This window comes from Accipiter gentilis, chromosome 33 (assembly GCF_929443795.1).
Source record: "Accipiter gentilis chromosome 33, bAccGen1.1, whole genome shotgun sequence".
In the NCBI taxonomy this organism is placed as follows: domain Eukaryota; kingdom Metazoa; phylum Chordata; class Aves; order Accipitriformes; family Accipitridae; genus Astur; species Astur gentilis.
Genome location: NC_064912.1, coordinates 633,129 through 651,010, shown reverse-complemented (window position 1 = coordinate 651,010; position 17,882 = coordinate 633,129). Strand labels below are relative to the sequence as shown.

The window sequence follows — 17,882 nt, the reverse complement described above, 5'->3', positions numbered from 1 at the left end:
GCAACAGGCGGGACCTACGGAGCGCTACGGCCGGAGCCTGGTGACGCTGGAGTGGGGTTTGGGGGGGGGGTGGGGAGTGTCCCCCGTTTCTTGGGGGTTTTACAGAAAAAAGGGGGGAGTGGGGGTGACGGCCACGGCGCCTGCAACGACAAGAGCCCCCCCCACCCCCCCAAACCCCCCGAGTCCCCCCAGAACGAGCGGGGGAAGGGCCTCACCCAGCTGCCGCCTCCGGCCAGTTCCTCCTCCAGCCCCACCAGCTCCGGCTTCGTTTTGGGGCGTTTCCTTAAATTCCTGAAAATCTCCTTCCTCCAGCAGGTTCCTGTTCGCCATTTGCTCTTTTTCTTGCCTTTCTCTTCCTTTTCTCTCCCGTTTCCTGCTCCGTACCACCTTCCTCCGCCTCCTGCTCTTTTTTTTTTTCCTTATTTTTTTTAAATTTAATTTCTCCAGTTTCACCAGTTTCCACTGGCTTCGTTTCTCTTTTCTCCATTTCCTCCTCTTCTATCCTCATTTTCTTATTTTTCTTCTATCCTCATTTTCTTATTTTTCTTCTATCCTCATTTTCTTATTTTTCTTCTATCCTCATTTTCTTATTTTTCTTCTATCCTCATTTTCTTATTTTCCTCTACTTCCTCTTTAATTTTCTTACATTTTCTCTTTTCTCTTACTTTTTTCTCTTTTTTTTTTTCCTCTTTTCTCATTTTTGCCTGGGTTTTTTCCTCTTTCCTCCTCTAGCTTCACCAATTTCCACTGGCTCCTCTGATTTTTCTTTTTTTTTTTTCTATCTTCTCCAATTTCCAGATGATTATTTTTTCTTTCCTCTATTTTCTGGGTTTCTCTTTTTTTTTTTTTCTATTTTCTTTTTTTTTTTTCCTCTATTTTCTCCTCCAGCTTCACCCATCTCCACGGGCTCTTTTTCCCCTGAATTTTTAAGATTTCCTCCAGCTCAGCCAACTTGCACTGGCTCTTTGTTTTCCTCTTTTCTCCCTTTTTATTCCTCTTTTCTCACTTCTTTCTCCTCTTCCCCAGGGTTGCCCTGCCCAGCACCTCCTTCCTGGCTGCCAGCCACTGCCTTTTACCAAAAAGTCCTTTTTTTCCCCCAGCCGGGGCCGCTGGGGGAAAAAAATTAAACTCCCTCATTTCTCTCTTCAAGCCGTTAATCTTGCTCCCTGCCAAGGTTTATCTTCACTCTTGATTTTTCCTTTTCTTTTCCCCCAGTTATCTCCTCTCTCAATCCATCTTCCTTTGCCAGCAATCTTCTGTCTTGTCTTAAAATGCCGCATTTCACCCCAAACTCTCCGAACCATCCGCACCCGCACCTAACCCGCGCTCTCCCGGCCCAGCGCGGCGCTGCTTTTTAGGAGAAACAAGGAAAAAAGCTTTTAACAGCTTTTCCTTAAAGAAAGCAGCTTTAGGAGCTCTTTAAAAAAATTAAAACAGCTTTAAGAGCTTTTTAAAAAAATAAAACAGCTTTAAGAGCTTTTTTTAAAGAAAATAAAAGAGCTGTAAGAGCCTTTTTTAAAAGAAAAGAGGTTTAAAAGCGCTTTTTTTTTTTTCCTCTTTAAAGTAGGGAAGCTTTGAAAGCTTTTTTGCATTTAAAAAGCGCCCTAGCTCGCTCTGCCTTTTCTAAACTATCAAATTACAGTATTTCAAGAATTAAACCCCGACAGCTTCAAGAGCTTTTCCATAAAAGGAAGCAGCCTTAGGAGTTTCGTTTTAAAAACAGCTTTAAGAGCTTCGTTTTTAAAAAATAAAAGAGCTTTAAGAGCTTTTTTTTTTTTTTTTTAAATGTAGCAGCTTTGAAAGCTTTTTTTTTTAAAAAAAAAAAAAAAAGTGCCCCAGCTCGCTCCGGCTTCTCCAAACGATCGAACTGCCGTATTTTAAGAATTCAAGAAAAGAGAACAGCTTTAAGAGCTTTTTTCCTTAAAGGAAACAGCTTCCCGGTCTTTTTTTTTTTCTTTCTTTCTTTAAATCAAGCAGCTTTAAGAGCTTTGCTTCAAAAACTAGAGCGGCTTTGCGAGCTTTTTTGGCAGCGGAGAAGCGCGGAGCCGGCTCCGGCCCCCCCCGCCGAGGCAGCGGCCGGTTTTGCCCAATTCCGCCGGATTCGGGGCCGGTTCCTCGCAGAGCGCCCGGCAGCGCGCGGCGGCCGCCGTCTTATAACGCGGCGTGACGTCAGCGCCGCCGCAGCCGCCTCCGCGGGGGGGGGCAAAGAAATAGTCCCCAAAATCGCCAAAAAAGGGCAGCGGCAAAAAAAAAAAAAAAAAAAAAAAAAAAAATCAATCCTGCCCCGGCATTCAAGAACACCTCTTTTCTTTTCTTTTTTTTTCGTTTTTCTCCCCACAAATCACGCTGGCAGCAGCAGGCGGTGAGCTGCCCCGCCTGCCTCAGCACAAATGTGGTTAAATTTAACACCACGTTTTTGCTCGGTTTTGCCTCTTCTGAACGCACACACAAAAAAACCGCTCTTCTGAGCGATTTTTGAGCATTCTCGTTATTTACTTAATAATATTTAACGTCCTTTTCACTCTTGCTGCATCACGGGTCTGGGCCCTTGCAAAAAAGTATCCTTTTCTCCCCAAAACGGTCACAAATTTGGGGAAAAAAGGTGAGCGATGCTTGGCTCTTGAGGAGGACGCAGAGACCCCAGAAACCCTTTTTTTCCACCTATCTCCCTTGTTTCCAGCAAAGCCCCAAACGACCCTTTTTTAGTATTTATTTCTGCCCCTTTCCAGAAAAGCCCAAACAACTCTTTTTTTTCCATTAAAACACATCAAAATCTCTGCATGTCACACAATTTCAAGGCCGTGCTGAGTCATGGCACAGCCTGTTCTCAACCAGGTTAAAAAAAATTAATAAAATCCCTTTTGTGGCATTTTGAGGCATTTCCGGGCAGGGCAGACAGCCACACCCCCCCACACCCCCCCAAACCTGTAATTAAAGCCGACCCGGGGCTAATTAAAGCTTCTGACGAAGCCAACGAGGCATTTCGGAGGCAAAGGGCAAGTTTTTCTGACGCATTTCCAGGGCGTTTCCTGTGGGAGAAGATAAATTCGCTGTTATTATTATTTTGCTGCATTATTCTGCCATCAAGACCCACAAAACTGGGGTTTTTCAGCCATTTCAGCAGTAGGGAGAGGCCTCCCCTCACTCACACATTTCTATTTTTTGGAAATCATCTCAATGACGATTTTTGCAGCAATGATTTGCCCATTTCTGGCTGGTTTTAAGCACGTACGCTGCCCCCTCTCCCCCAGACTTCAGCTTTAAAATTATTGTATTGGCAGCCACATAGCTGGAGTTTGTGTTTTCTACATGGAAATACCCCAAAAAAGCTGTTTTTCCCTCAGGGGCTGGGCCTGGAGGAGCAATTTTAAAGCATTTTCCATCGGAAAGGTGCACCTGTTTTTCACCGAAACCTGGTTTTTTTATCAAAACAAAAAAAAGAAGGCCCAGCTGGGTGGAACACCTAGGTTTTTTTTTTTAACTGGGATGGCACTAAAAATCTTCATGAGTCCGAAAAAGGCCCAACAGCTCTGCCAGCAGTTTTAGGCCAATTTAAGCCATTTTTGAGGCCCAGGGTACAAGTTTTGGCCCTGACTTATCGCAGAACCGTGGGGGAGGCCTCAAAAACCAGCACCGAGCTGAAAACTGCAGGGGTTTTTACCCAAACAGCCCCTTTTTGAGCCCACAAAGAGGGGGCTCCTCCACCTCTCCTCCCCAGCCCGCTCTCCACAAGATTTTGGGGTGAAACCTCCCCAATTCCTCACCCTGACATCCTAAAAGCATCGTTTCCCTGAGGCTTTTCCCCTTCCTGAGCGCCTTGCCCTTTCTAACGACTTTTCAGACAAAAATTACCTCAGGAAACGAGGGGGGGAGGGGGTACCATACCGCGTTCCCCGCACCCACCCCAACGGGGGACCTCCGAACCGCCACTAAAACGGCAGTAGACTCCCCCCCCCCCCCCCCCCCCTTCCCCTTCGCTCTCCCTGCCCCCAGCTTTCCTCTGACACCTCCCCCGCGGCCATTTACAGGCAAAAAAACCAGAAATTTGGGGGGGCGGGAGGCGGGCCCGGCCGGCGGAGGGATACGCGGTGCGGCGGCCCCCGCGGCCGGTTCTAACCGGCGCCGGCCGGCCCGGCTGCTGCGGGTGGCGCAGCGCGACACTGCGCATGCGCCGACCCCCGCCCTGCCGCAGTGCCGCGGGGGCGGGCGCGATCGCTCCGTCCCTTCCCGCCCCGAAATAGGGAGGGGGGGGAGGGGGAGATCCCCCCCCCTCAGGCGACCGGGAGCCCCATCCCCCGCCTGCAGCGAGGAGCCAGGAGAGACAAAAAAGTAAAATAAAACCCCCCACCTTTCCCCCTTGATTTTACCTCAAAACGCCTGAGTTACCTCAGAAAACGGGCGCGCGGCCGTCCCGTCCCTCAGGCAAAGCGCGACCCTTGGCCCGAACACGGCCAAAACCGCCGCCTCCCTTCCCCCCCCCCCTCCCGTTTTAGCTAGAAGAAAGCCACTCCACCGACCCAAAATGGCGTTTCTTCACAAGAACGTCCCGTCCTTCCCCTGAGGGAAGGGGTGGGGGGTGGGGTGTTCTCGCCGTTTCCCTCAGGAAGCCATTTTCCAAAATTTTTACTTCATCCCCCCCCAAATATTTATATTCCCCCCTCTCTCTGTTTGTAAACCTGCTCGATTTCAGAGCCCCTACTTACCTATGTCCGTTAAGCCCAAATAATACTTAACCCCCCCCCCCCCTTTCAGAGCACAAAGCTTTCCCAAATCACTGATTTTCCTGTAAAAAAAAAAAGTGGGGCTGAGGCAGTTTTGCTGCAGAGCCGGGGGCGCACCAGGGATTTTATTTGTAAAACAATGCAGTAAAGTTGGTTAAAAATAGCTCCTGGCTGGCAGGGAGTGAAGGGGAGAGGGGTAAAATGGGGTTAAATAGCGAAATAGTTGAGTTTTGGGGTGTTTGTGTGCCCAGGGAGCATCCTGCGAAGGCCAGACGGGAAAGGAGACCAGTGACCCTAAATCGGCTGGATTTGCCCCAAAGGAGGCTGCAGGGTGAGCAAGGTGTGTGTGGCGTCAAGGTGCTCGTTAGGGCCAACGAGGGGACCCCCCCCCCATGAAACACGGGGCCCCGTGACACCCACACGCGTCTGTCCCCCCCCCGTCCCCCCGTCCCCAGCCCTAAAATGGCTGCCATCACGTGGGGCCGCCATTTGGCAACGCTGCCCACCCATCGGCAGCACCAAACTGCCCCAGCAGGTCCCAAAGTGCCCTGAATTAGCCACAAACTGCCACAGTGTGTCCCAAACCACCCAGAATTAGCCCCAAAATGCCCTGATCTGTCCTGAACCTCCCTGATGTAGCCCCAAACTGCCCAGAAACGTCCCTAAACTGTCCTGAATTAGCCCGAATCTGCCCCAAACTGCCCCGAAATGTCCCAAACTAGCTCCAAACTGTCCCGTATTAACCCTAAACCACCCCAAATCAGGTCCAAACTGCCCCAAATCAGCCGTGATCTGCACCTAATCCCTCTGATGTCCCAAACTGCCCCGAATCAGCCCCAAGCTGCCCTGAATCAGCCCCAAACTGCCCCGATCTGGCAGACTACCCCAAATTAGCCCCAAATTCTCCCGATCTGCCCCAAACTGCCCTGAATCAGCCCCAAACCCCCCAATCTGCCCCACACTTGCCTGAATTAGCCCCAAACTGACCAATCTGCCCCACACTTGCCTGAATCAGCCCCAAACTGCCCCGATATGGCAAAGACTACCCCAAATTAGCCCCAAATTCTCCCGATCTGCCCTAAACCCCTCTGAACTAGCCCCAAACCCCCCAATCTGCCCCACACTTGCCTGAATTAGCCCCAAATTAGCCCCAAATTCTCCCGATCTGCCCTAAACCCCCCTGAACTAGCCCCAGACCCCCCAATCTGCCCCACACTTGCCTGAATCAGCCCCAAACTGCCCCGAATCAGCCCCAAACTGCCCCGATATGGCAAAGACTACCCCAAATTAGCCCCAAATACTCCCGATCTGCCCTAAACCCCCCTGAACTAGCCCCAGACCCCCCAATCTGCCCCACACTTGCCCGAATCAGCCCCAAACTGCCCCAATTTGCCCCACACTTGCCTGAATCAGCCCCAAACTGCCCTGATCTGCCTCGAACCACCCTGAATCAGCCTCAAACTGTCCCAATTTGCCCCACACTTGCCTGAATCAGCCCCAAACCCGTGGGTGTGACCGGGGTGTGTGTGTGTGGGGGGTGTGACAGTGACATCCGTGTCCCTGTACAATTTATTAGTGTGCACGGGTGGGGGTCGGTACAAAGTGGGGGGGTCGCGGACGCCTGGGTCCCTCGGGGGCCAGGTCCATTGCTGGGGGCTCCCAGTGCTTCCAGTCCAGCAGGTGGTGGTCGGGTGGGGGGGCTCAGCCCTGCTCCAGCCCGGCCCCCCCTGACACGGGGGTGTAAGAGCCCCGTGCCCCCCGCCCGAAGAAGGACGCCGAGCGCCGGGGGGGCTTGACGCGCCGCAGCTCATGCCCTGGGGGGGGGGTGGGGTGGGGTGTGTGGGGGGGGGTGTCAGCGCACACCTGCCCCCCCCGTCTGTCCTCCCCCCCCCCGATGCCAGGGTCCCCTGTGGGCCCCCCCAAGTCCCATGAGCCCCCCCCCGGGGATGTTTCCCCTGGACGCCTGGGTCCCCCCCACCCCTCCGCCCCCGACGCTGGGGGTCCCCCGCGTGTCTCCCCGATGCCAGGGTCCCCCGTCCCCGTCCCCCCCCCGCCGTGCCCCCCATGATCCCCCGGATGCCTGGCTCCCCCCCCCGTCCCACCCACCCTCCTGCACGTAGTCGATGGTGGCCAGGCGCTGCAGGCGGGGCCGGGTGACGCTCTCCTGCCGCCGCAAGGGGGCGGCCCGCGGGGGGGTCCCGGAGGGAGGCGGTGGCCCCGGGGCGGGGGGGGGCCGGCCCCGGCCCCCCCAGCTCGATGCAGCACTCGATGAGGGCGCTCATCAGCTCTGCCTGGGGAGGCGGTCAGCACGCGGACCCCCGTCTCCCCCCCCAGAACACCCCCCCCAACCGCCTCCCCACCACCCCCCACCGCCCCCCCAATGCCCCCCGACCATCCCCCACCGCCGCCTCTCCGCCCCCCCCACCCCCCAGTGCCCCCCGACCATCCCCCACCGCCCCCCAACCACCTTGGGGGGGGGGAGAGCTGAGCCCCACAGCCCCCCCAACCACTTTGGGGGGGGGGAGCTGAGCCCCACAGCCCCCCCAACCACTTTGGAGGGGGGAGAGCTGAGCCCCACCGCCCCCCCCAACCACTTTGGGGGGGGGAGAGCTAAGCCCCACCGCCCCCCAACTGCCCCCCAACCACCTTGAGGGGGGGAGAGCTGCCCCCACCCCCCAACCCGGCAGAACCCCCGTGGGGATCCGTGGGGCAGGGCCGTGGGTCTGACCTGGGGGGAGAACACCCGCAGCAGGCGGTTGACAGGGGCGCCCTCGTGGTCGCCATCGAACTCCAGCCAGAGCTGGGGGGGACCCACGGCGTCCCCCTCCTGCCCCACGGCACCGTCCTCCTCCTGCCCCACGGCGCCGTCCCCCTCCTGCCCCACGGCGCCCACCAGCTCCCAGCACAGCTCCGGGAAGGTCAGAGTCAGCAGCACATGCTGGGGGGACGACAGGGTGGTCAGCCCCACGGCGTCCCCCTGCCCCACGGCCTCCCGCTCTACCCCATAGCTGCCCCTACACCCCCCTCCCAGCCCCACGGTGCCCCCCAACCTGCCCCCCACACCTCCCCGGCCCCCATCCTGTCCCACAGACCCCACTATGGGCCTGATCCAGCCCCACAGACCCCCGTGCCCCGTACCTTCTCCCGGGGATCGATGATGGTGACGCCCTCCAGACCCACGGCGACGCTGACGGGCCGCAGCCCCCCCCCGGCCCAGCAGCCCCCCGGGGGGGCGGTCGATGGCCCCCGGGAAGAAGGCGCACCGGGGGGGGGGGGGAGCCCAGACGCCTGGGTCCCCTCCTGGACGCCTGGGACCCCGGGCGCGCTTGTGGGGCGCGGTGGGGGTGTGTGTCCCCCCCAGAAGCCTGGGTTCCCCCCGGGTGGCTGTGGGGTGACTTGGGGGGGCCCAGACACCTGGATCCCAGGGTGAACTGGGGGGGGGGGGGGGGTGGCAGACACCAGGGTGCCTGGGGGTCTGTGGGGCCTGGACGCGGGGGTCCCTGGGGGGGGTCCCCCCACTCACCCGGAGGAGGGCAGGGCGTGGCAGCGGCGCAGAAAGGCGCGGTAGAGTTCGGCGGGGGTGGCCTGGGGGCCGGGGGTGCGGGCGAAGGCCTGGAGCAGCCCCTCCTCGGGGGGGGGCGGGCGGGGTCCCCGCCGGCGCAGGGCCCCCCACAGACCCCCTCGCCCCGGGGGTGGCGGCAGCAGCTCCCCCAGCAGCGGCCTGGGGGGGAGAGGGGGGTGAGGGGCTGTGCGAGGTGGGGGGCTGGATGCCGGGGTCCGTGGGGTGGGGGTCCGCGGCAGGGGTTGATGGAGTGCTGTGGGTCACAAGGGGGGTGTCCATGGGGTGCCATTGGTCCTGGACACAGGGGCCTGTGGGGTGCTGTGGGTTGGGGGGGGGGGTGCTGTGGGTTGCTGTGGGTCAGGGTGCTGTGGGTCACGGGGGTCGCTGTGGGGTCAGGGTGCTGTGGGTCGCAGGGGGTCACTGTGGGTCACGGGGGTCGCTGTGGGTCAGGTGCTGTGGGTCACGGGTTCGCTGTGGGGTCAGGTTGCTGTGGGTCGTGGGGGTCACTGTGGGTCACGGGGGTCACTGTGGGTCAGGGTGCCGTGGGTCACGGGGGTCGCTGTGGGTCGGGTGCTGACCGCAGGCTCTGGGGCGTGTGGTGGCCGGGCTGGAAGGGCCCCAGGCGCAGGCGGCAGGCCAGGGCCCCCAGCTCCTCCCCGTCGGGGGGGTCCACGGGGTAGCGCCCCCCCAGCAGGTTCCCCCGCGCCTCCTCGTACAGCAGCCGCAGCAGCTCCTCCTCCTCCAGCTGGGGGGGACCCAGGCGTCACCCCACACGTCTGCCTCCCACCCCCCCGGACCCCCTGCTCGGGACCCAGGTGTCGGGGGGGGGGGTGAGGGTCCCCGGCGTCTGGGCCCCACATATCGGGGCCGGGTGGTCCCCCCTCACCTCCAGCTCCTTGCTCTTGGGGAAGAAGACGTTCCTGCGCAGTTGCAGGCAGGGCTCGTCTGTGGGGCAGGGGGGTGTGTGTGTGAGGGGACCCGGCCGTCTGGGGACACCCCCCCCCGCGGGGGGAGACCCCCGAGGGGACCCAGGGGTCGGGGTGCTCACCCTGGGCGATGTCGGCGTGGGAGCCGAGGCTGAAGCGCAGCAGCAGCTCTGGCCACTGCCGAACCAGGCGCAGGGGCCGGTGCCGTGGCTTCAGCTGCACCTCTGGGGGGGGGCAGCAGGCTGGGACCCACGGCTGCCACGGGACCCATGGGACCCACGGCCACCCCAGGGCCCACAGCCACCCAGGGCCCCACGGCCACCCTAGGATCCACGGCCACCCCGAGACCCACAGCCACCCTGGGACCCATGGGACCCACGGGACCCACGGCCACCCTGGGACCCACAGGACCCATGGCCACCCCAGGACCTATGGGACGCACGGCCACCCAGGGACCCGCGGTCACCCTGAGACCCACAGCTGCCCCAGGACCCATGGGACCCACGGCCACCCCGGGACCCACGGCCACCCCGGGTCCCACGGGACCCCACAGGACCCACAGCCACCCCAGGACCCAACAGCCGCCCAGGGACCCACGGCTGCCCTGGGACGCCCCCCACCCCTCCCCGGACTGCCCCGCCCACCCAGCAGGGACCCCCTGACCCCCCCCAGGGACCCCCAGGTGTTCCCCCCCCCCCCCCCGCCCCGCTCACCCAGCAGGGGGGAGACCAGCCAGAGCGCCAGCGCCTCGGCGGCGAGGGGGGGCAGGCGCAGAGCCCCCTGCAGGCGCCGCAGCATCTCCCCGGCCGTGGGCCCCGGGGGGGGCTCCAGCGGCAGCGGCACCCCCGCCCCGTCCGGCAGGAAGGCCAGCGCGGCTGCGGCGAGGCGGGGGGGGGGGAGGGTGGCGGGGGGGGCACCCACGGCCGGCGCCCCCGGGCACACGCACCCCCGAACGGACCCGCCGACACCCCTCGGGACCACCCCCCTCCCCCGAAAAGGACCCCCGGACGGGGACCCCCCCCGGACCCGCCGACACCACTCGGGACCCCCCCCCCCCAAGGGACCCGCCGACACCCCCGGGCACGACACCCGAAAGGGACGCACCGACGGGGAACCCCCCCCCCCCGGACCCGCCGACACCCCTCGGGACCCCCGCCCCGAAAAGGACCCCCGGACGGGGACCCCCCCCCGACCCCTCGGGACCCCCCCCCCAAAGGCACCCACGGACGGGGAACCCCCCCCCCGGACCCGCCGACACCCTTCGGGACCCCCCGAAAGGGACCCACGGACCGGGACCCCCCCCCCCCCCCGGACCCGCCGACACCCCTCGGGACCCCCGCCCCGAAAAGGACCCCCGGACGGGGAACCCCCCCCGGACCCGCCGACCCCCCCGCCCCAAAGGGACCCCCGGACGGGGACACCTCCGGGGGCGGGACCCGCCGACCCCCCCCCCCCCAGCCCTGCCCCGCCCGGGGGCCCCGCCCCCCTCACCCCCCGGCAGCGCCGGGGGGCGCGGACGCCCCTTCCCCCTCCATGCGCGGGGCCGGGGTCGGGGTCGGGGCGGGTCACGCCGGGGTCAGCGCGGGGTCACGCCGGGGTCAGGGCTGCCGGGCGTTCCGCGCGCCGTTCCCGCGCCGGGCGGGCGGAAGCGCCGCGGGTGCAGGGGGAGGGGCCGCGGCCAGTGACGCGGCGGGACGTCCCGCCCCCGCCCCGCCCCGCGGCGGCCCGAGGAGGAAGAGGCGGCGGTAGCGCCCCCTGGCGGCGGGGCGGACCCGGAGGGCCGGGATTCCCCCCCCCGCCGCCGCCGCCGCCGCCCCCTCGGGGGGGGGCTCAGGGCCGGGGGGGGGGGTCCGCGGGGGCGGCGCAGGAAGAGTCGGAGCCGCTGTACGAAGTATAGAACCGTGTATTCCTCTGTGCGCGGCGGAGGGGGGCCCGGGGGGGGGCCCGGGGGCTCTGGGGAAGGGGGGGGGGGGGCGGCTCGGGGGCCGGGGCGGCGGGGGCGGGGGGAGCCCAACCCCAGTCGGGGCTTTAGAAATTAAAAAATAAACCCAAAGAAGGACCCGGGGGCGGGGCGGGGGGGGGGGGCGGTAGAAAAACCGATTAAAAGGGCTATATGTGTGTGTTGGGGGGGGTCCCGCGCCCCTTTCGGGGGGGTCCCGCGCCCCCCCGGGCCCCCTCTGACGCCCCCCCCCCCCCCCCGGGGCGTGCGGGCCCCCCCCCTCCCCCGTCCGCGCCCCCCTCTTCCCTTGGCTCGGGGGGAGTCGGGGGGGGATCGACACACACGACCACAGAGGTGCCGCCCGGGGCGGGGGGGTTGTGGGGGGGGGGTGGGCGGCGAGGAGGCGGGCGGCCCGTTTCGGGAATTGAGGGGGGGGGGGTGAGGCGCGTCCCCCCCCCCCCGTCAGACATAGTACTCCTTGTCCTTGTTGCGCCGCGCCTTGCCGGGCGCCTGGGGGGGCGCGGGGGGCGCCTTCTCCTTGGCGGACCCCCCGCCGGGGGGGGCGGCGGCGGTGCTGACGGGCCCCCCCGCGGCTCCGGCTCCGGCTCCGGCGGCGGCGGCGGCGGCTCCGGCGGGGGCGGCGCCGATGTAGTGGCGGCTCTGGTCCACCTGGTAGGAGCCCTCGTCCCTGTTGCGGTACTTGTACATGGCGTAGAGCAGGATGAGGATGCAGAGCGCGGCGGCGGCCACGATGCCCACCACCATGCCGGTGGTGCCGCCCGCCTCCCGCACCACCTCCACGGCGCCCGGGGCGGCGGCTGTGGGGACAGCGGGGCGGCGGGTGACCGGGGCGGCCGTCACCCGCCCGCGACCCCCCCAACCCCCCCCTCCCGCGGGTGCCGCTCGCCCGCCGGCACGAGCCCCGGTAACGGGACCGCCGCCACGGTGGCCAGGGTGACGGTTTCGTCGCTGGCGTCGGTGATGACGTCGGCGGTGACGCCGTCGCGGCGGGGGGCGGTGATGTCACCGCCGTGGCCCGCGAAGTCCTCGTCGTCGGCCGGCGGCGCGTTGGGGTCGGCCGCCTCGCCGGAGGCGAAGCCCGACGGCTCCTCGCAGTCGGGGCCGCAGCCCGGGGGGGCGCGGGGGGAGGCCGGGGGGGGGGGGGCGGGGGGGACGCCGGACCGCCGCCCGCCGGGGACGCCGGCAGCACCAGCTCGCCGCCTGCGGAGAGAGAAACGAGACGGGGCGGGGGGGGGGGGGGGGGGGGGGGGGGAGGGGGGAGGGGGGGGGGGCCGCGTCAGCCCCCGCCGCCGGCGCCCCCCGGCCCCCCGAGCCCCCCCCACCGCTGCCGCCGCCGCCGCCGCTTCTCGCCGTTACTATTAGCATTATTATTAGCTTTTTTTTTTTTTTTTTTAGCTACTTTTTTGCGTTTTTTTTTTTTTTTTTTTTTTTTGTTAAGAGCAAACCGCGGCGCTGCCGTCAACTTACATCGCGGGATGGGGCCGGGTGATTTTAGCGTGGAGGAAAAAGAAATTGCAGGAAGGAAGGGAAAGCACACAAAAAAAAAAGAGAAGAAAGAAAGAAAAAAAGAGAAAAAAAGAACAAAAAGAAAAGAAGAGAGAGACACTCGGTGAGAAGGTGCCGCCGGCCGACCCCCTGCGGCGCCAGCGGCCTGCGCCCGGCCAGCCCTGCCTGCGGCCGTGGAGCCATCCACCCAGCCATCCGTGCGTCCATCCGGCCATCCGTGCGTCCATCCGGCCTCGAACCCAGCCTCGAAACCATCCGCACACCTCTGCTTCCAACCATCCGTCCGGCCACCGGTCCGTCCCTAAATCCAGCCTCGCTTCCATCCATCCAGCCATCCGTGCGTCCATCCGGCCAGACGGCCAGCCGCGCGGCCAGCCAGCCTCGAATGCATCCGTCCCAAAATCCATCCTTGACTCCATCCGTCCGTGCACCCGTTCATCCCCGGATCCATCCGTCCAACCTTGAATCTGTCCATCCATCCATCCATCCATCCATGCTTGAACCCATCCATCCATCTGTCCATCCTTTAATCCATCCATACCTGAATCCATCCATCCATCCGTCCGTCCATCCTTTAATCCATCCATCTGTCCTTGAATCCATCCATCCATGAATCCATCCGTCCAACCTTGAATCCATCCGTCCAACCTTGAATCCATCCATCCACCCTTGAATCCATCCATCTTTCCATCCATCCTTGAATCCATCCATCCGTCTATCCTTGAATCCATCTATCCATCCTTGAATCCATCCTTGAATCCATCCATCTGCTGTCCATCCTTTAATCCATCCATCCTTGAATCCATCCATCCGTCCGTCCATCCTTGAATCCATCCATCCATCCGTCCATCCTTGAATCCATCCATTCATCCTTAAATCTATCCGTCCGTCCATCCACCCTTGAATCCAGACATTGATCCTTGAACCCATCCATCTGTCCATCCATCCATGAATCCATCCTTGAATCCATCCATCCGTCTATCCTTGAATCCATCTATCCATCCTTGAATCCATCCTTGAATCCATCCATCTGCTGTCCATCCTTTAATCCATCCATCCTTGAATCCATCCATCCGTCCGTCCATCCTTGAATCCATCCATCCATCCGTCCATCCTTGAATCCATCCATCCGTCCGTCCATCCTTGAATCCATTCATCCTTGAATCCATCCATTCATCCTTAAATCTATCCGTCCGTCCATCCACCCTTGAATCCAGACATTCATCCTTGAACCCATCCATCTGTCCATCCATCCTTGAATCCATCCTTGAATCCATCCATCCATCCATCTGTCCATCCTTTAATCCATCCATCCATCCTTGAATCCATCCATCCATGAATCCATCCGTCCAACCTTGAATCCATCCGTCCAACCTTGAATCCATCCATCCATCCTTGAATCCATCCATCTGTCCATCCACCCTTGAATCCATCCATGCATCCTTGAATCCATCCATCCGTCCATCCATTCTCGAATCCATCCATGCATCCTTGAATCCATCCATCCGTCCATCCATCCATGAATCCAGACATTCATTCTTGAACACATCCATCTGTCCATCCATCCCTGAATCCATCCTTGAATCCATCCGTCTGTCTGTCTATCCTTGAATCCATCCATCCTTGAATCCATCCATCCATCCTTGAATCCATCCATCCATTAATCCATCATTGAATCCATCTGTCCATCCTTGTATCCATCCATTCATCCGCCCATCCATCTTTGAATCCATCCATCCTTGGATCCATCCATCCATTCATCCATCCTTGAATCATCCATCCATCCTTGAATCCATCCATTCATCCTTGAATCCATCCATCTGTCCATCTTCGAATCCATCCATCCATCCTTGAATCCATCCTTGAATCCATCCATCCGTCCATCCATCCTTGAATCCATCCATTCATCCTTAAATCTATCCATCCGTCCATTCACCCTTGAATCCAGACATTCATCCTTGAACCCATCCATCTGTCCATCCATCCATGAATCCATCCTTGAATCCATCCATCCGTCTATCCTTGAATCCATCTATCCATCCTTGAATCCATCCTTGAATCCATCCATCTGCTGTCCATCCTTTAATCCATCCATCCTTGAATCCATCCATCCGTCCGTCCATCCCTGAATCCATCCATCCATCCGTCCATCCTTGAATCCATCCATTCATCCTTAAATCTATCCGTCCGTCCATCCACCCTTGAATCCAGACATTCATCCTTGAACCCATCCATCTGTCCATCCATCCATGAATCCATCCTTGAATCCATCCATCCGTCTATCCTTGAATCCATCTATCCATCCTTGAATCCATCCTTGAATCCATCCATCTGCTGTCCATCCTTTAATCCATCCATCCTTGAATCCATCCATCCGTCCGTCCATCCTTGAATCCATCCATCCGTCCATCCATCCTTGAATCCATCCATTCATCCTTAAATCTATCCGTCCGTCCATCCACCCTTGAATCCAGACATTCATCCTTGAACCCATCCATCTGTCCATCCATCCTTGAATCCATCCATCCACGGATCCATCCTTGAATCCATCCATCCATCCTTGAATCCATCCGTCCATCCTTGAATCCATCCATCCTTGGATCCATCCATCCATCCATCCTTGAATCCATCCATTCATCCACTCATCCATCCTTGAATCCATCCATCCTTGAATCCATCCATCCATTAATCCATCCTTGAGTCCATCCATTCATCCACCCGTCCATCCTTGAATCCATCCATCCATCCTTGAGTCTGTCCTTGAATCTATCCATCCTTGAATCCATCCTTGAATCCATCCATCCATCCGTCCATCCCTGAATTCATCCGTCCATCCTTGTATCCACCCATTCATCTGCCCATCCATCCTTTAATCTATCCATCCTTGGATCCATCCATCCTTGAATCCATTCTTGAATCCATCCATCCGTCCTTGAATCCATTCTTGAATCCATCCATCCATTCATCCATCCTTGAATCCATCCATCCATCCATCCATTCATCCATCCTTGAATCCATCCATCCATCCATCCTTGAATCCGTCCATTCATCCATCCTTGAATCCATCCATCCTTGAATCCATCCTTGAATCCATTCATCTATCTATCCTTGAATCCATCCATCCTCGAATACATCCTTGGATCCATCTGTCCATCCATCCTTGAATCCATCCATCCATCCGTCCATCCTTGAATCCATCCATCCTTGGATCCATGCGTCCATCCTTGAATCCATCCATCCATTAATCCATCCTTGAGTTCATCCATCCATCCTTCAATCCATCCATTCATCCACCCGTCCATCCTTGAATTCATCCATCCATCCTTGGATCCATCCATCTATCCTTGAATCTGTCCTTGAATCTATCCATCCTTGAATCCATCCATTCATCCATCCTTGAATCCATCCATCCTTGAATCCAACCCTGAATCCATCCGTCCATCCTTGTATGCATCCATTCATCCACCCATCCATCCTTTAATCTATCCATCCTTGGATTCATCCATCCATCCATTCTTGAAGCCATCCATCCATCCTTGAATCCATTCTTGAATCCATGCATCCTTGAATCCATTCTTGAATACATCCATCCATCCATCCATCCTTGAATCCATCCATCCTTGAATCCATCCATCCTTGAATCCATCTTTGAATCCATTCATCCATCCATCCTCGAATACATCCTTGGATCCATCCGTCCATCCATCCTTGAATCCATCCATCCATCCATTAATCCATCCTTGAATTCATCCGTCCATCCTTCAATCCATCCATTCATCCACCCCGTCCATCCTTGAATTTATCCATCCTTGGATCCATCCATCCATCTTTGAATCCATTCTTGAATCCATCCATCCATTCATCCATCCTTGAATCCATCCATCCATCCACCCCGTCCATCCTTGAATTTATCCATCCTTGGATCCATCCATCCATCTTTGAATCCATTCTTGAATCCATCCATCCATTCATCCATCCTTGAATCCATCCATCCTTGAATCCATCCATCCTTGAATCCATCTTTTAATCCATCCATCCACCCATCCTTGAATCCATCCATTCATCCATCATTGAATCCATCCATCCTTGAATCCATCTTTGAATCCATTCATCTATCCATCCTTGAATCCATCCATCCTCAAATACATCCTTGGATCCATCTGTCCATCCATCCTTGAATCCACCCATCCATCCGTCCATCCTCGAATCCATCCATCCTTGGATCCATCCGTCCATCCTTGAATCCATCTATCCATTAATCCATCCTTGAGTTCATCCGTCCATCCTTCAATCCATCCATTCATCCACCCGTCCATCCTTGAATTCATCCATCCTTGGATCCATCCATCCTTGGATCCATCCATCCATCCTTGAATCTGTCCTTGAATCTATCCATCCTTGAATCCATCCATCCATCCGTCCATCCTTGGATCCGTCCATCCTTGGATCCATCCATTCATCCATCCTTGAATCCATCCTTGAATCCATCCATCCATCCTTGAATCTGTCCTTGAATCTATCCTTCCTTGAATCCATCCTTCATCCATCCTTGAATCCATTCATCCATTAATCCATCCCTGAATCCATCTGTCCATCCTTGTATCCATCCATTCATCCACCCATCTATCCTTTAATCTATCCATCCTTGGATTCATCCATCCATCCATTCTTGAAGCCATCCATCCATCCTTGAATCCATTCTTGAGTTCCTCCATCCTTGAATCCATCCATTCTTGAATCCATCTTTGAATCCATCCATCCATCCATCCTTGAATCAATCCATCCTTCCATCCTCAAATCCATCCGTCCATCCATCCTTGAATCCATTGATCCATCCTTGAATCCATCTGTCCATCCATTCATCCTTCCGTGAATCCATCCATCTGCCTGTCCAGCCAGCCAGCCTGGGGTCCATCCAGCCTGGCATCCAGCTATCTGTCCCTGTGTCCATCCATCCATTCCGCCTCGGATCCATCCCCCCAGCTGTGCGTCCTTTCAGCCACACATCCATCTATCAGACTCCAGTCCATCCGTCTGTCCGTCCATCCATCCATCCACGCGTCTGTCTGTCCTTGAACTCACCTATCTGTCCATGTGCCCATCCCTCCAGCCAGACTTGAATCCATCCGTGTGTCCATCCAGCCCTGCATCCATCCGTCCTTGAATCCATCCCTCTCTGAATCCGTCCAGCCATCCTTCATCCATCT

At 58.8% G+C, this 17,882-nt stretch overlaps 2 protein-coding genes across 2 annotated transcripts in view; both read right to left on the bottom strand.

The window, feature by feature from the left end:
• Positions 1 to 760: 760 nt before the first annotated feature.
• On the bottom strand, positions 761 to 10,116 carry FRMD8 (FERM domain containing 8). Its single transcript, XM_049835456.1, is given in 12 exon segments — positions 761 to 3,029; positions 4,387 to 6,535; positions 6,828 to 6,898; positions 6,900 to 7,012; positions 7,450 to 7,659; positions 7,860 to 7,928; positions 7,930 to 7,985; positions 8,246 to 8,442; positions 8,862 to 9,028; positions 9,170 to 9,228; positions 9,332 to 9,433; positions 9,923 to 10,116. Coding segments are annotated over 11 exon segments (1,242 nt in total). The 5' UTR covers positions 10,008 to 10,116; the 3' UTR covers positions 761 to 3,029; positions 4,387 to 6,422.
• A 1,445-nt stretch (positions 10,117 to 11,561) lies between these two features.
• The window catches only part of LOC126053391 (neurexin-2-like), a 52,553-nt gene continuing 46,232 nt past the window's right edge, over positions 11,562 to 17,882 (bottom strand). The window contains exons 22-24 of the mRNA XM_049835629.1: positions 13,045 to 13,055; positions 12,030 to 12,050; positions 11,562 to 11,966 (exon numbers count right to left, since the gene is read on the bottom strand). Coding sequence (XP_049691586.1) covers positions 11,611 to 11,966; positions 12,030 to 12,050; positions 13,045 to 13,055 — 388 coding nt within the window. The 3' untranslated portion in view covers positions 11,562 to 11,610. The remainder of the gene's footprint in view (positions 11,967 to 12,029; positions 12,051 to 13,044; positions 13,056 to 17,882) is intronic.